At 46.8% G+C, this 24495-nt stretch overlaps 1 protein-coding gene across 3 annotated transcripts in view; it reads left to right on the plus strand.

Moving 5' to 3' along the window:
- Window positions 1–24495, plus strand: part of NFYC (nuclear transcription factor Y subunit gamma) — a 33633-nt gene that overhangs the window by 5656 nt on the left and 3482 nt on the right. For all 3 annotated transcript variants that reach the window (XM_062014602.1, XM_062014604.1, XM_062014603.1), the window contains exons 2-7: window positions 10440–10552; window positions 14216–14287; window positions 15209–15322; window positions 17656–17751; window positions 21421–21594; window positions 22298–22456. In XM_062014602.1, coding sequence (XP_061870586.1) covers window positions 10448–10552; window positions 14216–14287; window positions 15209–15322; window positions 17656–17751; window positions 21421–21594; window positions 22298–22456 — 720 coding nt within the window. In that variant the 5' untranslated portion in view covers window positions 10440–10447. The remainder of the gene's footprint in view (window positions 1–10439; window positions 10553–14215; window positions 14288–15208; window positions 15323–17655; window positions 17752–21420; window positions 21595–22297; window positions 22457–24495) is intronic.

Genomic DNA, 24495 nt, shown 5'->3' on the forward strand with positions numbered 1-24495 from the left:
TGAAGCAGTTTCTTCATTTCAGGCCTTAGCAATCTGCCCATGTTGTAAGTGAATTCAATTTGTACAGTTGTTAACTTCAACTCATTAATTCTTATGTTTGGATAAAGAAACCCATTCACCTCATGTTGCAGAGGGTCAGAAATATAGCAGCTGCTACTAAGGGCATTGCCAGTGAGATGAAGCTTCAGGATACCTGCCAAAGCTTCCCAAACCTTAGTGTTTCTCACTAGGTGTATTTTCAGTAAAAACACAACCATTCAAGCCTGAGACAGTGTCATTTGCTGAAGGTGAGTTTGGTATCACTCCTTTTATTTTCTTGTGAGCCTCATTAAAGCTGCTGTTAAAGGGAAGCCAGTGAAATACACGTATGGCAGGGCTGGGAAAGTGAGGAGCTGGCCATTGCTTCCAAGCTTGTCAAGCTGCACTACACACCAGCAACTGAACACTCAGTTGGTTGAGGTGAAAGCTTTGAGGGTGAAGTAGGTGGTGTGCAGGGTGGTTTTGCTGTGCCAACTGTTCTGTCGTGTGAAGTTGACTTGACTAACTTGAACACCCTTTGCTTAAAAGAGCTTTCTCCATTTCTGCTGGGTGTTTAATTCAGGAGCTGGAGAGGCAACACGATTCATCTTAGACACTTGTTATTTGGCTGGGAATTTTCTTCCTCTGCTTCTTACTCTGTGTGCTTTGCCTGCCAAAATTACAAAGAGCCACTATTTAATAATGTTTAACTGTTGAAACACCAAATATCAAGTGTGACCCTTGTGCTCTTTGGTTCAAAGAAGAAAGGAAGGGAAAATAACCAGTACAAACAGCAGTTCAGATGATTTTGTTTGCTTTACCATTTGAAAAGAGCTGGTCCTGTGCTGGGGTGGGTTTTTTTGTGCCATTCTAATCTTTGCAGCCTCCTTTTTGACTTGGTGCTGCGCTGTGGGGAGGTCACTTCTCAATCCTGTAGTGTGGTTTCTGGTGGGTTACTGATCCCATGCTCTCCTCATACCTTTCCCTGCATTAAATAGTCTGTGTCTTCAGTCTTTCTGTGTCCAAATGAACGTGGGCTGCTGCTGGACAGAGGCCCCTCAGCAGTGCTGCTCAGTGCTTGCTGCATTGCGAACAGAAACTCGATGCTCCTCTAGAAGTAGCTGTTACTCCTGATGGGGTGTTTTTTCTCTCCTGAAGGAGTAAAGCTGACTGACAATTGTCTGCACAAGCCCACAGCCTGCCATTGTCTGCACTAGCATTTGCCTTTCACTGCCAGGTCACGCTGTCTTCTGTCCTAAGATGTGAAACTAAACACAGTGTCTCTGGGTGCTTGCGTGTGTTCAGTGAAATGCCTTTGCTCTGCCTTGTCTGGGCTGTAGGATATTCTCTTCCCCTGTGCATCTTTGGAGCCTGTTCTCATTCCTGCCCTCATTTGTAGCACAGATGAGGCCATTCCCAGTTCAGTGCTCAGTGAAAGCTGCTGGCTTGCAGTCTGAGGTTCTCTGCAAGATCAAGGCAACTCGGGAGGGTTATGTGGCCTGTTTGTGCTTTGCATGATTGAAGTTAGGGTGGTTACTCTGGGCCTGCCACCTCTTCTCCAGAGGAGTCAGGATCAGCTTTGCTGCTTGCTCACTCTCCCTGTTGTGTAGGTAGTGGAGAGGCAGCTTTAGCCCAGCATACTGAAACCCAGCTGCCAAGCATCCAGGGATGGGAGAAGGGAGGAGCAGGATTCCTGCCGTAGGTGCTGGGGTGGAGAAGGGAAGAGCAGGAGACATGCCCGTGTGTGATCCAGCAAAACACCAACTGCAACGCTCTGAGCAGCAGATCAGCAGTGGGAGTGGTGCAAAGCAAGTTTTGGCCCTGCTGAAACCAAACTTTGCTGCTTTAATGAGTTGTCTGTGGTGTTGGATGTGGTAATCCAAATCCCTCTCTCCCTAACTGAGCTGCACCACACCTGAATGAAAAGTCGTGTTCTGGAGGTATTGGGCAGCTGATGTCCAAACAGTGCTTTGAAGGCAGAATGATCTGCTAGACATTCATAGAAAAGGGCTAGGAGGCACCCAAAGAGGTCATCTGTTTATTTTTTCTGCCCCAAGGCAAGATCATCTCACCTTAAACACCATTTTGCATCCTTCCCTTATAAAAACCTTTATCAATAAGTACCCCATAGCCTCTGTAGGGAATCTAGTGCAGCATTCCAGTAACCCAACTATTCCATTTTCATCTTCTTGACCAAGTGAAACCAGCAAACCTGCACCTTCTCCAACAGCCTAGAACGATTCTACCATGAGCTGAAACCAGGCAGTGATGGTGCCAGCTCTTTGCCTAGAGACTCTTGTGTGTGTGTGAGATAGTGGAAGAGGGAGCAGATAAAAATAAAACTGAGGAATTGCAAAAGTTTCTTATAATAGCACATTGGAAGGAAGTGCTTGTGTTTTGAATTATGTTGGGTTTACTGAAAGCCTCTTGAAATTGGTTTTTTAGAAGTTGAAAGGCTGTGTTTTCATCAGGAGTAGAACTTCAGGCTTTCCTGGTGGTGCTCATCACCCTTTCCCACCACCTGAAAGGCTGCATTACATTTTGTAGCTGATTTATAGAGCTGGGAGAGAGTTCCTGTGTCTTTTGGTTAAATGAATCTCGTGTTAAAAGTGCAAGACTTGTGATTTTAGCCTATGGATTAGCTCTAACTTCATGCTGCCTGTGCATAATGATGGAAGGGTTTATGCCTTAATAACAGCAGCATTGTTGCTGCTGTGATGTGCTGAAGTGATTGTGCTGGATGTGTAACACTATGGATTGTGTAGTCAATTAGGTTTCACCTTCAAAGTCTTGCTGCTTCCTTTTTGTTATGATGTGGAGTGTTGGGTTTTGTTCAAAGCTGATCTCGTGTCCATAAAAACCATTGCACAAATCTCTTTAAATAATGCTCCCCCTCCTCCCCCCAGTGCTTGTTTGGGTCATGTTTTATAGGCAAAGCCTTTGCTGTGCTGTCTTGTTGACATACCCAGTCTGGAAATGAGTCTCCACTGGGTGCATATGTCAAAGTGACTGCTCTTTTCAAAGGTGCTTGGCACCTGTAGTGATGGCAGCCCATGCCAGCCTGCAGCCCATGCCAGCCTGCAGCCCATGCCAGCCTGCAGCCCATGCCAGCCTGCCTTACTCCAAGCCCCATTCCCAGGGCGTGTGTTCACTGCATTTTCTCATGGGTTCATCTCATGGAACCATTCAAAACATCAAGAGCCAAAGGCTCATGTGTCATAAGCTCAGCTCCTTGCATGCTACAGCTTGTGTCTTTCCTTTTGCTTCAGCAGTGCCAGGCACAGATCTTCTCAGTGGTTCTCCTCTCAGCCCTCGTGCTCTGTGCCACTCTGTGGCAACATCTCATTTGTTTTAGACCTCTCTAGCAAGGTTTCAACCTTGATCCCTTCAGCTTGATGGCAACCACCAGAAGCTGTGTCATGGGGATGGGGTTTGTGTACAGTTTGATGAGACTTGTACCTGCAGTGCTTTGTGTCACAGCTGGGAAGCCTTCTGCAGAGGACCTTGCCCTAGTTGTGTGCCCATCTCTGTGCTCTCAGAGACTTTCTTTACATGCTCTCTCTCTCTTGTGTTGCAGTATTGGAAGACTGGTGAGTTCCTTTGGCAAGTCTGAATAGCTCTTGTTGCTTTCCTGATCAAACCTAGAGCTGGGAGGATGGGGGGTGCAGAAAACAGATACAAAACCAAATCCATGGCGTTGGTTTGGGGAGATCTGTGTGTGTCCAGTGCCAGCAGAACGGCCACCATGACTCGAGCTTCTGAGTCGCATCATTGGCTTAAATCTGCATAATTGAGCAGGCAAGGCCTGAATGTGAAGGTAGAAGAAGAAACCATTGATCTCAAACACAATTAAGAACTGTTTTCACACCAGCACTGTCACTTCTCAAAGCAAGTTGAGTGTAATGCTTGTCTGTGGCTCTGGCACCTCTTTCTTTGCAGTGTGGGACTTGTTCCTTGGCCTGTGTCTGCTGAGCGTGGTTAGAGCTGTAGTGGAAATAAATTTTATCTTATTTCATGAAGGAGGCTCAGCTGAAATTATCTAATGTTGACTTGAGTACATCTTGAAACAGAGAAAATGTAGAGTGAGTCAAGGCATATCTCTCTGGAAGCAATTTCAGACCATTAACATGACTTCTGAAAGGTTTGTTTTAAAATAGGATGGCACAGGGCATAATGTCATGCCAAACAAGGGCTTTTGATCTGCAGCACGGAGACAACCTTTTAAGTAAGCCTTCAGCTATTACGGTTGCTGCTGAGACCAAAGAGAGCTGTCCTAGTCCACTTCAGACTCTGTATAGTCTGCAGCTGGTATCCTGATACTGCAGCTTGCTCTAATTGGGGTAATGAGAGCAGCATCTCGCAGAGGGTGCTGGTGTGTGGCTTTCTCTCATACACAGAAGGCTCCTCCTTTGCTCACATTTCAAGAAATGTGTTACTAAATTCCTACAAGACTGTATTTATTCTTCCTCTGAAACTAGTTCTTGGTGGCTAGATTGTTCCTTCTGATTCTGGCAGGATCAGGTGTCTGGTGCTTGTTGCTACACAGAGCTCATTCTTTAGATATGCAAGTGGGGCTCTGCACATTTTACTTTTAAATCAAGGGACAGGCTCCCAAAACAGAATGCTACACTTTGGAGAATTAGTTGATGGGGCTGGAAGTCTCACAGGACTGCTGGGATTAGTGTTTGTTCTGGATATTCACTTTGAATCGCTGGGGATCTGTTTTTCACTGTTAAGGTTTGCAGGGTTTTTGCAGGTGCTGTGCCACTGGGCTTTGTTCTTTGCTACTAAAGATGATATAGTTAAAAAAGAAAAGGGAAGGAGCTTCATTTCTTGTTTCCTAGAGAAGAGAAGACAGGGAGAGTCTCACTAACACGAGTTTAAAAGGTGGGTGTTAGGAGGATGGGGTGGCACTTCTGTTGTCTCAAGTGCCAGGACAAGGGGGAATGGACATCAGCTAGGGCACAAAAGGTTCTCCTGGCACAGGAGGAGAAGCTCCTTTGGTGCTGAGGTGAGGGAGCCCTGGCCCAGGCTGCCCAGGGAGGGTGTGGAGGCTCCTTCCTTGGAGGTTTCCAACCCCACCTGGACACGTTCCTGTGCCCCCTGAGCCAGGGGAAGCTGCTGGAGCAGGGGCTGGGGCTGCAGCAGCTCTGCAGGGCCCTGCCCACCATTTGGGGATCCTGTGATTCCATTTCTGTCACACTACTTCCTAATAATTAACCTGTGAATGATGTGGGATGATGAATGTTGTAAAACATCTAACAGCATCTTAAGAAGAGGTGTGTGGGTGTTTTGGGGGGGTTGAGGGCCTTGTAAACACTGTATTTGTGTGGTGTTAGGCTCTGCCAGGGGGAGCCTTGTTCTTGCAACAGCAGTTTTCAGAAATACTTGTGTCTTTTCCTCATTTGTAGCTGTAATCTGAGGATGATGAGGCAAAACATTTGCCTGAGCTTCTGTCTGCTTGCTTTTCCGCCTCCATCTTCCTTCAGCTTTGGCTGTAGCTGCTTGGGTGGAACATGCTGCTTCTGCCATGTGATCCATGGCTGTGCAAAAGGGGCTCTTTCCCATCACATCAGTCACAGGAGTGTGACTGCACTGTATGCAAAGAACCTGACATTTCTGATATCACCAGGGTCTGTGGTACCTGGTGATATTGCTGAGTTATTGCCTCCTCCAAAGAGCCTCAAGGTCTTTTCAGTACTTCCCTCTGGCACTCTCTGTTTGCATATCCCCTCAGATATTTGTATAAATCTCACTTAGATCTGCTCTCTTGCCCAGCTTGTTTTATTTGGTTGACTTCTGAGTCAAGGCCAGCTTGGGAGTAACTTAAAAGTAGGCTCATGAGAGGCTGTGAGGTGTGTGTCTGTCCTGCAGTCCCCATTCCAGGGGATGTCCTGTGAATGTCGCTGGAAGCTGCAGCTCTGCTGGGTCTGGTGGACTCTTTCTGGCCCTTGGTTTTGCAGCTGAAGAGCTCTGGGTACCTGCTCTGGTTGGAACTGTGAGGTCAGAGATCTTGGATTTAGTTGTGCTTGTATTGTAGCTTGTGTTTTTGATAGCAGGCTCTTGCTCAAGCCTGCAGATTGTAGGCATCCAGGGTGAAACAGCTTCCTTTGCCTGCTTCCCCCTTCCCACAGTGCACAAACTAGCATCTGTTTAAAAAAAACCCAACAAGCAAGCAAGCAACCAAAAAAAAAGGCAAAGCCACAGACTCTAGCTGTGCCTTCATGCTTGCTTTGTGCTCCTCTGAAGTGCAGCTCTTAAGTGTTTGTCAGCTGCCACAGGATTTGGTAAGTTTGCTGTTTGTAAAAGGTGTTCTGCTCTGGTGAGCAGAAAAGCTCTAATTGCCAAGTGTTGATGTGGTGCTTCTTGAGATGTGCTCTCTAATCTGCTCACTAATCACCCCTGGGCATTTTCTGCATAGGCCTCAGCTTTTTAGCCTTCAGATTCTTGTTTTCCTTTAGTCTGGAAGCCAAATGTTTGCCTTCATGGGGCAGGTTCAAGGCTGTGGGGACTGGATTGATGGCTGTGATGCAGGTGCATCCACACTCCCTGGTTCTAACACCTTCATTTCTTGCTGTGTGTGCTTTGAGAGGTTTGTTCATCTACTTGCTTGTATCTAATTCACTAACATGTTCATGTGAGCTAGTGTCTTTTGTGTGTGTGTGAACCTTCTCATCCAGCTCCTTCCCCAAGTGCCTCTCTGCATAGCCTGCTTCCCAGGCTGCAGGCTCCTGAGACTCAGGCTGCTGGTTTAGCTAGTCCCAGGTCAGTGCAGCACCCGTTTGCTTTGACACAGCATCAGGCACAGCAGTGAGGGAATGACTTTTAAGCCTTGTTTAGAGCAGAAGCATGTCAAACTTGCAAGAGACATCCCAAACCCATCTGAATGAGTTCCTGTGTCACCTACTCAAGGTGGTCCTGCTCTGGCAGGGGGCTTGGGCTGAATGAGCTGTCGAGGTCCCTTCCATCCCCTGAGTTTCTGTGATTCTCTGAAGGCTCTCTGGTTGCAGTTGGTGGCAACCAGGTGACACAGGAGATGGGCTTTAACTTGCAGCATTCAGTTTACACTTCAAGCTTCTCAGACACCATATCCTGCATGATGTGAGTGGGGAGCATGGGGATGCCCAGAGCACCTCTCTGCTTCTGCACAGGGTTGTGGAGGAAAGGTGAAGTACTGTGAAGCTCTAAAATTTCCCCACAAACTTTGAATCAGGAAAGAAAAACAGGTTTAGACACTGATACTGTGAAATCAGAGGAAGTGCCTCATGTTAGCTCTGGTGGGTTTATCTTCTGCCATGTGCTTTGGTGTGTTTTTAGTTGCCACTAACCCTGATACGAGGCTTTCTTAACAGAAGGGAACACAGCTTCCCCTTGGCTGAAGGAACTTACCTAATTGCACAGGAATGGCTTCATCACTAACATTTGCCTCCCAGAGCCAAGGTTTATGTGGCAATTGGTCTCTTTCTTTCTTTCTTCTTGCAGTCCTCCTCCAATGCATGCAGACACCCTCAGCACCACGTACAGGTCTGTGTTGTAATGGGAGCAAATCACTGTAGTAACATTCTAAGTGGTTTCATCCTGCCTGGCCCTTTTATTTTGGAGTTTGTAGGAATTTTGTCCTGTAAGGTTTTCAGAAAATCAGCCTCTTTGGTCACTCCTGTTTCTGCTCTTACTCAATTTCCTAACTGTTATCCTAACCAGTCACTTAAGGTAGCACTTGTCCCTTGGGCTGAGCTTCAGGCCATTCATTTGGCAGTCTGAAATCAGTCCTGTGTTTACCTTGAAGACAGGAGGGTTTGTTTTTTTAACTCACTCACAGGACTTTTGAAATTACAGACCACTGGGGTAAACCATTTCTAGCTCTTCCTGGAATCTGAGTGAGTGCCACAGGGATGTACATTTAACACAAGACATTTGCCTGTGTTAGATGGGGGGTAAAGCAATGCTGCTGAGGTGATTTTCTTCTTCTCTGCTCCATTAGCTTGCTTTTTTTTGCTTTAACCTGTTGTTTCTTAGGGTTAGATAGAGCATTATATCCCAGTTACAGCCTTTAAGTGGCTTGAATGCAAGTAATCTGTATTTTTAAACAAAGCCTTGAGAAGTGATTTGGCTTGTCTTCAAGATTAATTGCATCTCTGGTTGCAGAAAAGACCCTGTCTAGTGGTAGTGTTGAAATATTGCCACTACAGAGCACATTTCAAGGATTAGTTTTTATTTATGTGCCTAAACTATTATTTTTGTCTACATGTGACAGGGCAGATCAGGGGTGGCAGAGTCAAATGCCAGCTCAACACTCTCATTGGAGTATTTCCCTGTATGTTCTTATAAATACTTGATGTATCTTAGTTTGTTGGTGGGTAGTGTTACAATGCAAAGAGTTAGAGAGTCATCAAGTCACTTGCCAGTCACTTATTTCCACAGGTTCCTCACCTGGAGTTCTTCTTGTCTCAAGCTCCTGCTTTGAGGCTGACAATACAATCCTCTGACCTCTTGTCATCCCCCATCAGAATCCCTTTTGGCTCTTCCCACGCCTCTCGTGTCCCTTGTTCAGGTTGATGAAGGAAAAGCCCAGCTGTTCAGAGTCTGCCTTGGAGAGTGTGGGCTGCAGGAGGGAGAGAGCTAATTGTCTGACATTCATCTCTTTGATCTGTTAATAAGATCTGATGGATTGTCCTTGCTTGGGAATAGTGGCTGTTGAAAGGCTGGGATCGGCTGCTGGTGTGTTGGTCAGTGGTACTGTGGTGTGTTGGTCAGTGGTACTGTGGTGTGTTGGTCTTATTGTGCTTCCCTTCAGCATGATGAAGGACTGAAAGAAACCTTGACATGGCAGATGAAAAGCAGACAGGGGTTGGCCCTGTGTGTTGTCAGAACTCAGTCTGCTCTTGTGTCTTTTTCCATGACACGGTGACACGCAAATGTCTGCAGCACCTTGCTCTTTCCCTGTAGGAAGTGTTGCACCCTTTCTGTCCTGCTGTAAGTTATGAGGGACACAGAGACTTATTGTTTGTACATAATGTCTGCATGTCATTCATGGAAACTTCAAAGCTGCTCTGGGTGACCCTGAGCGTGTTCAATGTCAGTAACTCGCCGGCTTCTTCCGCTTTGCTCGCTTGAGAGGTGAGCAGTGATCCTTCTGGCATTCACCAGGATGCCTTTTGTGCATGGGAAGCACTGAGCCCTGCCCTGTGAGGTTGTGTCACAGCAGGTCCTGTGTCTGTATGTGCTTCTGGCACATCTGCCCTGTCCTGGGCTGTGAGTCCTGTTGGGGTTCCTGCTGGAGCCACACGCTGCTGTCACACTGAGGAAGCCAACGAGGCTGCTCTTGGTGTTCCAGGGGATTCCCAAGTTGTGCATCTGACTTTAGTATTAACTAGAACTGTCTTAAGAGCTCCTTGTCAAAAAGGCAGCACTTTAGCTACGAGTTTATGGGGGAAGAAGAAATGAGTCAGCTGGAACTTGCAGTGTGCCTGGAGGTTACCATGTGGCCTGGCACCACCGTGGTTACCCCAGGATGAGGCTGATTAATGCTGTGTGTCCTGACCTCTTCCTCACCTTCACTGCAGTGCAGCATGGCTACAGGGGAAAGCCTGAACCCAGCTATTGTCCTTCCATTTGCTCCTTACTAGTTCCTAATGATGATTGGTACATGCTGTAAATAAGACTTGTACCTTTGCAAGTGGCTTTAATGAATGCACAGGCAACACTCAGTGTGAATTCAGTAATGGCCAGACTTGCTTAATAGCCTCCAGCCAGGAAATGACAGGCTCTGGGGCTTTTTAGCAATTGTTTCCATTAAAAGATTGGGATTTAAAGTCTTACTTTGTGCTTGTGACATTGTGCATTTTACAGACCTACAACTTCTCCTGTTGGTTGTGCCCAAGGAGAAGAGATACCTTAAAACAGCCACAAAAGCTCACACCTCTCAAACAGGCACAGAAGCAGGTGTTTCAGTCCACTTTGTAGACATAATGTTGATCTGACATGAACATTTCAATTGGAGGGGGGGGGGTTTACTGCCATGTCCTGCACTGCAGGACAAAAAACTGGGTTTATAATGGGCACACACTGGAGCATGAGCTGTGGCTGGGCCTCAGTTGGGTTTGGAAAGTCAGTGTGACAAGGCAGAGCTCAAATAGGGGAACAAGGAGATTACTTTTGCTTCCAGGTTATTTTATTTTCAATGTTCTTTTTCAATCTTTGGAAAAACAAATGAAATGAAATGAAAAGAAATCCCTGCAGAGGCTGTGAGCATCTGGCCATTGTTGCTGTCAGACCTGGACAGACCTTCTTGGGACACTTTTCCAGCGTGATTAGCTGGGCTGGTCCCTTCCTGTACTCCTGGCACTTGGGGGAGGGATTTCTGGCAGCCTCTAACCTCCTGCCTTCACTCACTGCTAGTGCTTGTGTTTTGTTTCTCCCAGCTCCCAGAATGTCCACGGACGGTGGCTTCGGCACAGGCAGCAACAGCGATGCCCAGCAGAGCCTCCAGTCCTTCTGGCCACGGGTCATGGAGGAGATCCGCAACCTCACCGTGGTGAGTGGCCTCAGCCCTTGTGTTCTGACAACTCATGGTCAAAAGCACCTGGTAATGTCTGGTAACAAGGTAAAGCTCAGCTTGGACACGTTCCTCCTCCTGCTGGGTTGCAGTGGAGCTGTTTACACGCTGCAAGGTGGGCTGAAGAGCTGGGGAATAAAGATTCAGCCAGGCTTTTGAGTGGCTACAGCTGCCAGAACTGGAGGTGGAAATTGAAGGCAGCTGATGGGTAGCACAATGAGATGGAGCAGTCACACCTTCACCTTCTTCTGGACTAAACAAAGTTGATTCAAAGGTTCTTTTGACAAGCTAGATGATGACTGTGGCTGCTTTCTAGAGAACCTTCTGTTGGGGACAAAAAGGGAAGTGATGTTTAAGACAGCTCCAGATATAAGTGTAGCTGCTGTGTGCTGGTTTAACTCACAAATGATCAGGATTTGAGAACATACCTCACATTACTACGTGGGCTGTTTAACTCCTGCTCAGATGCTGTAACATCAACCACATGTCCAGCATGTGAGGGAGCCCTTATTCCCCCCAAGGGCCAGGCCACATCAGCATGTCCTGGGAGATGTCACTGTGCAAAATACAGCTTAGTCTGTTCCTCCCTTGAGGAATTCAAACACCTGACTATTGCCAGACAGTTACAGCTTCGTGGAGGTGGTTTTGGGCTTCAGTTTACACCCTCATCTAGAACCTGAAGGTGTTGAAAATCACTTGAATGCCAAGTGCATCCTTATCAGGTGCTTTATTAATTGAAAGACATTTGATTAAAACCAGCCCTGTACAGGCAGAGGAGAAGAATTGGACTAAGTAGCTTCTATTTTTTTCCCATCCCCAAAAGAGATGTGCCTGAGAACAAGGGCATATCATAACAAATGACTTTTCAAGAGAGATTGATAGATTACTGTGATACAGGGGTCCTGAAAGCACACTCCTGTGCTTCTAATGGACCTGAAAACAAAAGGGCTCCAGTCAGAGATGGGCTGTTCAAAGTGAAAACCCCAATCCACTGGTCTGAAGATAAGCTGCTTTTTTTTTTCCCCCAGCCTGTGTGCAGATAGATGATTAAAGAAACAGATGTAGAAATTTGTATGCATAACCAGAATTAATTCCTTTGCTCTTCCAGTGCAGTGGATTCTCGTGCTCGAGAGCTGCAGTTTGTCTTCATCTCCACATGAAAGGGCTTTATTATGCAGCTTATCAAGTATGGGCAGCTTAATTTTTAACTGTCCTATGAATCTATTTATTGCAAGCCAGTAAGTCATTGAAAATTTCACTGAGGACAGAGAAAGGGGGAGTTGGAAAGGAAAAGGCATAAAGTGCAACACATTCCTACACAGTTGGCCCCTGTGTAATCAAACCCTGGCATTTATTTTGTATCATGCTGCAAAGTGCTCACATGGATGTGGATGAGTAAACTTCAAGCTTGTCTGCATGTGCTGCATGGTAGAGGTCAGAGTAGCTGTTAGGTGGAAGCTTGCTTTGGTTGCCTGCTTTTCAGGCCAGTCTCTTACCTGGCTTTCTGTGTTTGCCATGTGCTACTGGCAGCTAAAATTCAAGGAGGGGCAAAAAACAAGGCAGCTGCTTTAGAAGAACAAACCAGAGCTCCCTGTGCTCTGCCTGATGGAACAGAAAGGACTGTAGCCCAGCCTCTGAGAAATAGGAAACAAGAGGAAGCATTTGAGCTTCACAGGGACTTAGAAGAGGCCTGAGAAAACATTGAGACCTAATTTGGAAAAAAGAAAAGATGAAGAATTGGTGTCTCAAGTTTGCTGTGCTGGGTGGGAGCCAGTAGCAGTCGTGCTTCCCTTCACCGTGGTACTTGTCTATTAATTTATGTGACCTTTGCCTGTCTGCCTTAAAGCAATAAAGGAGCTTTCCTCTTTTGTTTTTTCCCTCCCCTAATTTCTCCCACTGTCTGTCTGCTCCAGAGATTTTCATAGCATTGTAGCTCTGTGTGTCTGCCTGCAGCTCTGCTTCTACAAGTTCTTGTGCTTGAGACTGTGAAGAGTTCCACAAGTTGAAGGCTTTGTCTTTTCTTTGAAGCTTGCTCAAAGCTTGTGAGGCTCTTTAAAAAGGAAAGAGCTTCTAAAAAACAACCACCACCACCACCACAGAACCCTCCATCCCCTCAAAAACCCCTGTGGGATAGGTTTCCATGCCCCAGCAACCCCTGCACTCGTTTTTATGTGCTGGTTACTGGTTGAAAATGCCACCTTGAGCACATATTGTGTTCAAACACAGGTCCCAGCACTGCCTGCCCTCTTTCCTCATTGCCCCAAATCCTTCCAAAACCCAGTGTTCAGCAGTGGGATGCAGCAGCTCTCAGCATCCTCACGAGGACACCTCCACCCCTAAATCAGTTCTGGTTCACAGGCATGGTACTGAAGCACCAGGGATACCTCATTCACCTTTCCCTTCAGAATGAGGGCACAGAATGCTTTTTTTTCACCTATAAGCACATAAAAGAGCATCTAGAAATAGATGAAGTTTGTACCTTCAACACCCTGTATTTATACCTTGATGTGGAATGCATTTCTACATGAGTTACCAGGCCCCTGGCTGAGGTGCTGGCCAGACCAAGCACAACCTCCATGTTTTTCCTTCAACACAAAGCAGCATTTTCAGCATCTTTCCCCCTCTCTTTTGTTTCACTAACGTGTCTTGCAGGGTTTTCTTCCCTAGAGAAATGAGTTTCCTTTTATTTGCTGTGACCTCTTTTGTTAAGAAGGGAAGACTTTTTATTTTGGAAGCCTTCTGAGGGTGGGATTCTGCATTCTTGATGCAGTGGTACATGGCTTCTGCCTTTTTAAGAGGCTCCTGGTAGCAATGCACTGTGGATTTTATAGGTGTGTGTGTATATATACATTCCTCTTTATACCTTCAGCAAAGGGAGAGCCCTTTTTGTAGGGAAGCTCAGCAGTTTCCCTAACCCCAAGAGCTCTCTGCAAAGAAGATTCCCTCCAAGGGAGATGTTGGTGCTTCCTCCTGTGCAGATTGTAATGGTGTCATCTTGGGTACACACAAAGAGCTGAGCAGAGCAGGGTGATTCTGTATGACAGCACTCCCTGTCTCCTAAACCATCATGACACCATCTCGAGCCAGCTATTCTCTTTGCTGGAAAAGAGTGAGAAATCCATCTAAAAACTAGGAATAAAATAGATGATTTTCTTTTTAACAAGGTTTGTGACACCAAAATTGGTGTTGGGCAACAGGGAAGGACAAACAAAGCCAAGAAGGTTTCATCCAGTGGCCCCTTGTAGCCCTTGTTTGCCTTCCTTTTCTCTGGTGACTTCTTGTAAATTCCAATGGTTTCTGGCTCCTGAGACATCTAATTGAATTAGTTGCTTCAAATAGAAATGTGTAACAGGAGAGACGTTCTGTTCTGCAGAACAACTTCAACTTTGAGGTGAAAGAGTAAATACAAGTGGCTGCCAGAAGGCTGAAGTACAGTTCTATCAGTGTAAAACCCAGAAGGGCAGATGAGAGTTCTCAGGCCTGAGGAGAAGCTGCCATGGCTCAAAGAAATGAAGGGAGGAGTTAATGAATCTAATTGTAGCCAGTTTAGTTCTAGACAACACAGGCTTGTTTTAACCTCTCTTACCTTTCTTTTCACTGAAGTATCAGTAAAGAGTCTCTTAAACGTGAATCTCTTTGCAGAAGGACTTCAGGGTCCAAGAACTCCCCCTGGCTCGGATTAAGAAGATAATGAAGCTGGATGAAGATGTGAAGGTACACTCATGGGGCTCTTCTCTCAGACACTTGTGAGCCTTTTGTTGGATATTGTGGCTGGAATCCCTCACAGTTCAGTATTTAGCATCATTGTTGGTGTTTTTAAAGCCAGTTGCCTTGAATGCAATATTAGCTGGCCATGTATAATCCAACTGAACTGGGAAGGCAGAATCTTTGCTGAAGACTTGCAGGTTGGCTTTCTTCTGGTAAATACCAGTCTACTGAGAATTTGGTAAGACAGAGTCTTTACTCAGGCCTCCAAACCTCCTGTGCATTCAGTTTGGATGATATCATTGCTATAACTATGGAGTAAGGGCCAGGTTTTAACTGTCCTCTTCAGTTCCCAAATCATTTGTGCACAAGCCAAGGCTCTGCCAGAAGCTGCTGGTTTGACACCCTCTCAGTGAATGTGCACTGAGCCATTTGCTGACCTCTCATAGTCCAGCACGACATACAGTTGGTTACAGAATCAGTGGTGGATGTTGGAGGGGCCCTACAGAGCTGCTGCAGCCCCAGCCCCTGCTACAGCAGCTTCCCCTCACTCAGGGGCACAGGAATGAGAAGGAGCCCCCACACCCTCCCTGGGCAGCCTGGGCCAGGGCTCCCTCACCCCAGCACCAAAGGGCTTTCTCCTCCTGTGCCAGTGGAATTGTTTGTGTTCCAGCTGATGTCCATCACCCCTGGTCATGGAGGAAACTTTGAAGACCAGTTTTAGATGCTCACTTTAATGCTGTGTCTGGCTTGAGGCTGGTAACTCTTTGGACCTACAGATAGTGCCATGTGGAAATTCTCCCAAGTTGAACAAAGCAACTCTTGAGATCCAGCTGATGTGATGAATGTAGTGTGAGTCCTGCTCTGCAGTGTGGGAATGCTGATGGTCAACTTTTACAGTCTGTAAGGGGTTTTTTCATTGAATTGCAGATGATTAGTGCAGAAGCTCCTGTGTTGTTTGCCAAGGCAGCTCAGATATTCATCACAGAACTGACTTTGAGAGCGTGGATACACACAGAGGACAACAAGAGGAGGACCCTGCAGGTAACAGAGCTGCCCCTACCTCACCTTCAGCTGCTTCAGAAACTTTCTAACTCTTTGTTTCCATAATAAGCAGCGTGTTTTGTAGACAGTAGCTTTAGTACCTGTGTTTATCCTTACAAACCTGTGTGCAAAGCACAGTGTGCAGTGTAACTGTGTCACTGAAATGCTTCTTTCTTAATTCCTTTTAAAAACCAACCAAACAAACCCCCCAAAACCAAAGCTGCAGCTGTCAGCTGATTGTGAAGTGCTGGAACAGCTCAGGAGAGCTGGAGCTGTTGAACTTCCAGCTGGTTTGGTTTTCAGTAGTAGCTCTAATGTAAGCTTGTGTGAGGTGGAAACAAAAATCCCTCCCTCCAGAACTGATCACTGTTCCTGCTGGATTGAGAAGGCCTCAATATCAGTCATACTGTAGTGATTCAAGAGTAAGCTGGTAACTCTTCAGGGTGTTTTTATGGGGAAAAGAGATTAAAATGTTCACTTTTAGTCTTGTGTGTTGACCAAAAGTACCTGAAACTCTGATAACCCTCAGATCAGAAGTGAGAGCCTCTGATATCAAGGACCACATCAGCTGCCATGTAACCTGGCCCAGAGATTGCTGTAGTGGCAAGGAGATATGTGTGATGGCAATCCAAAGCTGCCCTGTAACCTGGCCCAGAGATTGCTGTAGTGGCAAGGAGATATGTGTGATGGCAATCCAAAGCTGCCCTGTAACCTGGCCCAGAGATTGCTGTAGTGGCAAGGAGATATGTGTGATGGCAATCCAAAGCTGCCCTGTGCAATGGGCCTTCAGCCACTCAGCCACCACCACATGGGGCTAACCCAGGTTTTAAAGCAGTTACCATGGGAGGGATGTGTATGATGCACATTCACTGAACAAGGTGCTTCATAAGCACAAGTGCTGGCTCAGGCATGTCCTCTGAATGATTTTCAAGCTTGGATGGATCCATTTATTTCAGAATTGTACTGAAATCCTGCTCCTAAAGTCTGAGACCTTGAGTGGAATCAGGTTTTATCTTTGCCTGCTTTGCCTTCCCCAGCAGCTGCCCTCCCACAGCAGCTGCTCCCCACATGGCCTGTGCAGCTGTAGAAATACAGTCTCTGCTTATCAAGTGCTGAGGAAGAAGGGGCAAAGTGGAGAGGCCTGAGTTATGGAGTCTGTTGCTGAGGCAGTTGGATTGAAACCAGTCCTCAGCATGGAGGATGAAATACAAAATACATCTGTTCAGTAAAAGCTTTCTTCCTGGTGAAGGTAGTTTTATAATACATGCTGCCTGCAGAACAAAAGAAATGCTTCTACAGGGTCATTGCTTGGCAGTGAAAGGCCAGGACAGGACAAGGTTTAGACATGTCAGCTGGGCTGAGATGAGAGGACTGACAGTCTTGTTCCATGTAGCTCCTCCTTGGGCAGCGTGGGCATCGTTGTCTCAAGCCTTGTTCACGTGTATGCTTCACAGATTTCTCCTCAGCTAACGAGAATGAGACTTGTAATAGCTTCTTGACTCAGCCCTGCTTTTTAAGATGACTTGCAAGGGTTTAAAAGGACAGAGTGCTTTTAAGAAAGTCAGCTTTCTATTCCAAATCTGAAGCTGATACATTGGTGGTGGCTTATTGCTGAGTAACTCTTTATTCAGGTCTTTTTGCTTTGACCTCATGCTAATCTTTGACTCTTTTTTCCAGGCAAGGTATAAAAGTAAAGTTAGAAGCTGTTTTGAGGAGATACTTGCCAGTTTTTCTGCAGCTCTCTGGCTCTTGCACATCCTTTTTCTGATACATGTTTGGCCAGTTTTCTGAGTATATGTTTTAGTCTTCATGCTTTTAACCATTTTGCCTTTCCACCTGCTGAAGCTTGTTCCCTCAACACCTCTGGGGATTCCCCTGCCCTCAGTGAGATCCTGTGATACTTGATTGTCTCTTTTAATCCCATCCCCACTCATAGGTCCTGCATGTGGAGCACTCACCCTGGGCCCCCTGCAAAGCTGCTTTTCAGATATCTTTGGGATCAATAAAATGACTTTTTAGATGAATTTCACATGCTGAAAGGCTTGTGGTGGTTGGCATGAGCCTTCTGTAGGGAATCCCAGCAGTACCATTGTGGAGAGCCTGATTAGGCCTGGTGGGTGAGTGTGAAAGCCTGAGTTTAAGCACCTTCTTACTGCACATTTTAAGACTTCAGCTTGAGACAGCAGGGTTGGTACTGAAAGAGAAGTTCTCTCCACCTGGCTTGTCCACTTGGGATCTGGAGGAGACCTTCTCACCTCAAAAAAAGAGCTCTAACTTACCTACCCAGTGACAAGTTTCTCAAGCTGAAGGGTTTTCTCTCTCTGTTGTTCTAGAGGAATGACATTGCCATGGCAATTACCAAGTTTGATCAGTTTGACTTCCTTATCGATATCGTTCCAAGGGATGAGCTGAAGCCTCCAAAGAGACAGGTGAGACCTGAAAGTGCCTCATTCTCTGTCCTTTCCTTGGTCTGATTTCAGTCTCTGATTAAAAGAGCCTTAATAATACAGAAGCAGATTTAAACAAGAGGTTTGTGCCTCTCTTCTGTGTTTATTTACAGTAGTTTTCAGGTTCACCTTCCAAAAGTGCTGAGCCTGCATCTTTTGACTTGTAAAAGGAGAAATGGGGCTTATTTGCTTACAAGTACCAGCTCCTGCATCCTTTGGGGCAGTCATTGCTACTGTAAACATCCTTGACTGGAAGCTGTAAGGTGTTGGAAGGAGCTTTCAGTCGGATGTTTACAGCAGCAGGCTGCTGCAGTCCTCTGAGCACAAACCAGACAGACTTGTGTTTCACAAAGCACTTGTTTCCTTCCGTGTTTGAGACACTGCTGAAAGGGCACCAAGGTGAGGTTGAAGCTCAGTCTTGCTTCTTCAAAGCTACAAACAAACCACATCCAGCTCCTGGTAAACTAATTGATCTCCTTCATCCTAAAAGCTTGATGCCTTGCTGCTGAAAGTTCAGCAGTTCAGTGGTTGCTCATCTCTCTCTGTTACAAGTTGCCTGGTAGATGAAGTGGCTGAGCTGCCCTAAATACAGCTCTCCTAGGGATCAGCTCCATCCAGACAGCCCTGCACCGTGTTCAGCAGCTCCTGGAGTCATTGCCCAGGACTCAGCTGGACACATTTCTTCTGAACAGTAAATTTCAGTCATTTCTAACAATCTGCAGCAACACCTTTGAATGGTTTTCTCATACTTGGGATGTTTGCAGTGTGTTAGCCTTTGAAATAAGCCAAGGTGGTCCTTAAATAGCTTCTGCAGGGAGAGCTGCTGGAGGGGCTGCCATGCTGTAAAACATCCTTCTGGCAAGTGTTTTACTTGGAACTTTTGCTTTGACATGAGGGATTTTCTTTTGTCTTGCAATATAAATCCTGGATGACATGCAAAAAGTTACCTGCTGCCAGCACAGAGAGCAGTGGGCTGCATTGTGGACCTGGATTTTGGAGGCTGCTGTTTTGCTGTGTGTCTTGGGACTCTCACATGCTCCTGAAGTGATGGTCAAAGGGAGGAAATAGATGCTTCACCCTTTGTGGTGGTGTCCTGAGCTGAGTTTCACCTCACATGCTGATCTCTAGAAGCAGCTTGATTTTGGTAGTAAATGAGAATCCCTTTCTGTGTCCCAGTCTGTGCAGGAGAGCCCATCCTGCTGCTGCACTCAGCTGTGGGTCAGATCAGCAGCATCCCAGGGCTTTGTTACAGGCGTGCTGGGAGCTCTGCACTCTGTGCACGTGGTGGCACAGCTCCTTCCATCCCTTCCCCTGCTTCATCCCTTCAGCACAGGTGATTTACCCAAAGAACAGTGCTTGACAGGGCAAAACAAAACCTGGTTTGTTCAGCTGGGTAAGCTGAAAGGAGCTGTCTGCTGCCTCAAGTATCACAGGTGAATTCTGGCATTGCAAATCCAGTGCTTTTCCTTTCAGGTGCCTCATTCAGTGACTCTGCTGTGTGATGCTGCTGTTAGAAGCATTCTGTGTTTGGGAGGGAGAACATTGCCCATATCTTTTCCTTGCTGAAATCTTTTGCTTCACACCAGGGTGTTCTGTTTATGGAATTTAAGTTCTCTCATCAGATGAGTGCCTGAAGGAGCTGAATTGTGTGTTAGGTGCACACAGGCTGCTCAGTTAACGTGTCGTGATGATAGATCACAGCAGAGCTCTGCCTCCTGGATTGTGCAGCATCAGCACTGAAACCCTGTAGGTTTTTGGTTTGAAATAGGCTTTAGAGATCTGTCTCTCCCCAGTACATCCACTGCCTGTGAACACTGCTGAATCACTAGAAATGCTGCTTATGGCTTGAGAAGTCTCAAGGAGAAACAACTGCCTGGTAAGACTGTAGGCAAATACCCCTTTGATTCAACAGCGTTGAAGTGGCTGCCTGTAGGCTGACAGCCTGCACTTTTTGGCTGGGGGTACAGTCTGTATTTGATGTTCACCATGGAAAAGACTGTTTGACAAGCTAGTGTTGGTTATGTGGAAGAGCTGGGAATGAAACCATGACTGTTATGTTGCTCTGGTAACTGAAGCTATGGCTTGAAAATAAAGGATGGCAGGCACGAGCTAAGCTAGTTCACACAGGTTTGCATTTAAAGCCATCTGTGCCTGTAGCAAATGCAACTTCACCTGGAGCAGATACTTCCAAAAGTACTCACTTTGCCTTAATTGTTTCAGGATTCAGTTGGGAACTGAGGACTGGAGTGCTCTAGAAATAATGTGCCTAAGGACTGGGCCTCACAGAAGCAGCCACAGCTCTTCTGTGCCTGTGGTTTTATGGCTAACTGGAGACATGCCCTGGTCAATATATGTCTTACATTTGTTATTAATCCCTCCCCCAAAGGAGTTGATGAAGCAAGTAGGAATAATCAGTGAGCTACCATATGTGGGAAGGATTGTAAGCACATGACAGCAGCAGTTTGCAGTACCATGGGACAGTGGGAAGGTTTGCTTGGAGAGTCAGGCTCACCAATTGCTTCTTGACTACAGCCAACTGTGAGCAGCTTAATCTTTAGGGGGTGATTTTCTGGTAGGCTGTTGAGAAGCCTCCCAATAGTCTTTTCTTTTGCTGTTGTCCCTCAGAGATAAGCATCAAAGCAAGGAGGCTCTTGTACTCAAGCCTGATGCCCACCCAGGGAGCAGACGTTGGTCTTGTTTAACCTGTGTTTTTCTCTTCCAGTGGGATGTACTGCAGGTCATCCCTGAGCAAGCTGCATTTAGTGGCAGGGACTCAAGCAGCCTGGTGGCAATGGCAATCTCCCATGTTGTAGCACGTGTAAACATCCTACACTCTCAGCTGTGAACTCGAGGTGGCTGGGAGAGGATTGTTTACGCCTCCTGCCATGGAGTGAACGTCTGGTGAGCTGCATCTTCTGGGAGGTGCAAGATCCAACTGCTCCTGGGGACAGCTGAAGAGTTTTGCTTTTTGTTCCCAGGGTCTCTGAAAGTCTACTTCTTTTCCTAAACATCAATCAGAAGGGGATTTCTCTCCTAAAGACAGGCTTAGGTAAAACAGAGCATGAGTTTTACAGCCTGGGCTGCTGACAGTGAGCTAGAGCAGAGCCTTTCTTCATGCTGTTGAGATATTGCTGCTACCAGCAGAATCAGGCTGTTCAACAGTGGTATGAGATTAAACTCTTCCCACTCTGGAAAAACTGGGTGTAAAGAAATAAATAGGAGCCAGCAGTCTCCATCAAATGCTTCACTTTTATCCCCAAGGGTTTAACAGCAGAGCTAGACTGAGGTTTGTGTTGGGCACGTAGGCTGAGAGGAAGGTCTGCTGGTGCATTGGCAATTTGTTGTGTGTTAACATAACAGGTGATGATGGGATTTACTGATGAGGAGTTGCCTGTATTTCACCAATGGTAATCTCACTCATTTGCTTCTCCTAATGACACTGGGGGCTCCATTACTCTACACAGGGGGTTGGAAGTGCCTTTGATTTCCTTACAGGTGAATAAATTGAGGATCCCAGTTTGATTTATCATTTCAGATTGACTTAAACTGTTATGAATGAGTTATTAGAGGTACTTTCCCATGGAGCATGTTTATGGGAGGGATGTTGGCTGTTGCTGTTCCCTCTTTACCTGTCTTTTCCCTGTGCTGCAGGAAGAGGTGCGTCAGGCTGTGACCCCAGCTGAGCCTGTACAGTATTACTTCACTCTTGCTCAGCAGCCTGCTGCAGTGCAGGTTCAGGGGCAGCAGCAAGGACAGCAGACCACCACATCTACAACCACTATCCAGCCAGGCCAGATCATCATTGCCCAGCCACAGCAAGGGCAGGTGAGTGATGAGCAGTGGTCAGGGGCTTTGGCACTTAAGTGGGGTCAGTGAAACCTTCAGCTCCCTGTGTGTAGTGCCCTGTGAATCCCGTTCTCACTGCTCAGAACAACCAATAACAACACAGGAATATGTTTTCTGGTCCTGAGCAATGTTCAGATACCTTACAAAGAGCAGTTACCTGCCTCCTGGGCTCCCTTGGTGGGGATTTAAGCAGCAACAAGTAACAGTGGGTCTAGGAAGGAATCTGTCTGTTACAGTCTTTGTGTCTTGTGGCTGTTTGGCCTGTGTTCTTTAGCCTGGAGAAGGGAAGGCTGAGAAGGGTCCCTTATTGATGCTGACAAAGACCTAAAGGGTGGGTGTTGAAAGGATGGGACCAGTCTGTGTTGTGTGGTGGCCAGGACAAGGGGTAACAGGCACAGGCTGGAACACAAACAGTTCCACTGGCACGGGAGGAGAAACATCTTTGGTGCTGAGGTGAGAGAGCCCTGGCCCAGGCTGCCCAGGGAGGGTGTGGAGGCTCCTTTCCAGGAGGTTCCCAAACCCACCTGGACACATTCCTGTGTCCCCTGAGCCAGGGGAAGCTGCTGGAGCAGGGGCTGGGGCTGCAGCAGCTCTGGGAGGTCCCTTCTAACCCTCATCATTCAGGGTTTCTGTGTGAATCACTTCAGCCCTTGCTTGGTCCTTATCCCCATTTTGAATGCAGAGCACCCCGGTGACCATGCAGGTTGGAGAAGGTCAGCAGGTACAAATAGTGCAGGCCCAGCCCCAAGGACAGACCCAGCAGGCTCAGAGTGGAACTGGGCAGACCATGCAAGTCATGCAGCAGATCATCACCAACACAGGAGAGATCCAGCAGATACCGGTAAGGCACCAACACAAATGTCTTGTGAGCAGAAAGTGGCTGCTGGTGTTCTGGCATGAGACTGCAAATGGATGCTTCTATCACTGTCAGAGGAAGTTTGGATTGAGTGGTGTGTTTCCTGCACTTAGAGAGGAAAAGTACCCAGGTGTGACATGAAGGAGGAAACAAATGTAACCCACCCAGTGTAGACTCATTCCCCACCCCCCAACACTCTCACCTCCAGTGCAATGCTTATGGTTAGGAAGCAATAAATGAAACACTTCCTGGAGAAACCTGAGTTCTTTTACTACAGCATGGTTTCAATAAAGCACCATCAACTTCTGTTGCCTTTACTTGGTTCTGCCTCTGCAGTCTGAAGTTATGACCTGGCAGACTGAGTGGGAAAGGTGCCATCTGTGAGTTATTAATAAGCTCTGATGCTGGTTGGAGGGATGGCTGTGCAGAACCTGAAGATATCTCCTCACTTTCACATCAATACAGACCAGCTGTGGCCTTAAGAATGGGATTTGAAGTGTCCAGCAGCAGCAGTAACATTGTGGCATGGGTCCTAGTTAAACATGTGGGTCAGGAAAAAAATGGCACCTTTCCCCTCCCACCTTGTGCTTCAGAATCACAACAAACTTTGGGGCCTTTTGGTTCCCATCTGCAAAGCTTCACAGCTCTTCAAGAAAACCCCAAACTGCCCAGTTCTGTGTGCTTAACAGGCCAAAGGTCAGACCAAGTGTCCAAGACAAGCCTTTCACTCGGATTTCTGTTAGGAAATGTACCCACAGCTGGGGCAAAGCTGACATTCCCCACCAGCTTTGCTTCTCAGGATCCTCTGTACATCTGGTAAATGTTTCCTGCTCTGACACTGTCTTGAGAAAGGTTCAGATTGTTGCTGTTGCCAGGTTTTTCCAGCCCACTTCCAGATTCTTTTCACCTCTTAAGTCTTCAGCTGACTCTTACTGCTTGGCTTGAGGTGTTGGTCAGAAGGGAAGGGAATTGCTTGCCAAATAGGGTGTTTTTTTACCAGCAACCTTATTTTCTTCTCTACATGCTCCACTGTCTTTCTTTTGAATTCTTTTCCCCTTTTTTCTTCCTTTCCTTATCAAAGTTTCCCCAAGATACTTGTTCCTCAGAGTCTTTTGGAGGGAGGTGTCCACCACAGTGAATCCATTACACCAGCCCTGAACATTGCAGCATCCTGCTTTGGTTCAGCAGTAGCAGAACACTTCAGACTGGTTGTCCAGAGACTCTCCCTACAAGAAGGAGGCCTGGACATCTGCCAGGACAAAGAATTCTTCACCAAGTAGCTGTGAGAGGGCCATGACCTGCAGAAAGCACTTTGCTCCATGTAGGTGGATCCTGTTGCAAGACACCCTGTGTTTCAGGAGGGTGTTGAATTAGTGGCAGATTTTGCCCAAGCATGTGCTTCTACTTCCCTCTTGCCTGGGAGCTGCTGAGAACAGGTTGTTGTGGCTGGACCTCAGAAGATTCTTACTCTGCAGATGTGAGGCAGAAAGTGCCAAGTGGCAGTGTGGTGTCTGTGGGAGCACTTGGGCCCCCTGCAATTGTAAGTCTGCAAAACAGAGCAAATGAGGAGCAGTGTTTTAATGAACCAGTCACAGCATTTCTGTATCCAGCAGAGATGCTCTTTTGACTAATTAAGAGGAGGATTCTTAATCACAGCCTGTTGGAGAATCAGTTTGTGCTGAAGGAAGCATCTTTCCCATTTCACACTCCCAGCAAGTGCAGTCCAACAGAACATGGAGCTTTAGCTGCAAGAGCTTTCCCTAACCTGGAGAGCAGGTTTGGTTTGGTGTCACAGATGTTTTGGGCTCTTCAGTGCTGCTGCCTCTGCTCCATTTGCCTGCACTTTCCCTCGTGCTTTCCCTGCACTTTCTGTCTCAGTCATTGCTCTGTCTCCTGACAGTTCCTTTTCACTCTGCTGTCTTCTTGGGTTCAGCAAAGACTCTTTGTGGGAAACCCTCTCCCGAAGCTGAGATGCTGCTGGCAGCTGCAGGAGTGCTGGGAGCATCTCACTGGTGTCTCTGCTG

This window comes from Colius striatus, chromosome 24 (genome assembly GCF_028858725.1).
Source record: "Colius striatus isolate bColStr4 chromosome 24, bColStr4.1.hap1, whole genome shotgun sequence".
Taxonomy (NCBI): Eukaryota; Metazoa; Chordata; class Aves; order Coliiformes; family Coliidae; genus Colius; species Colius striatus.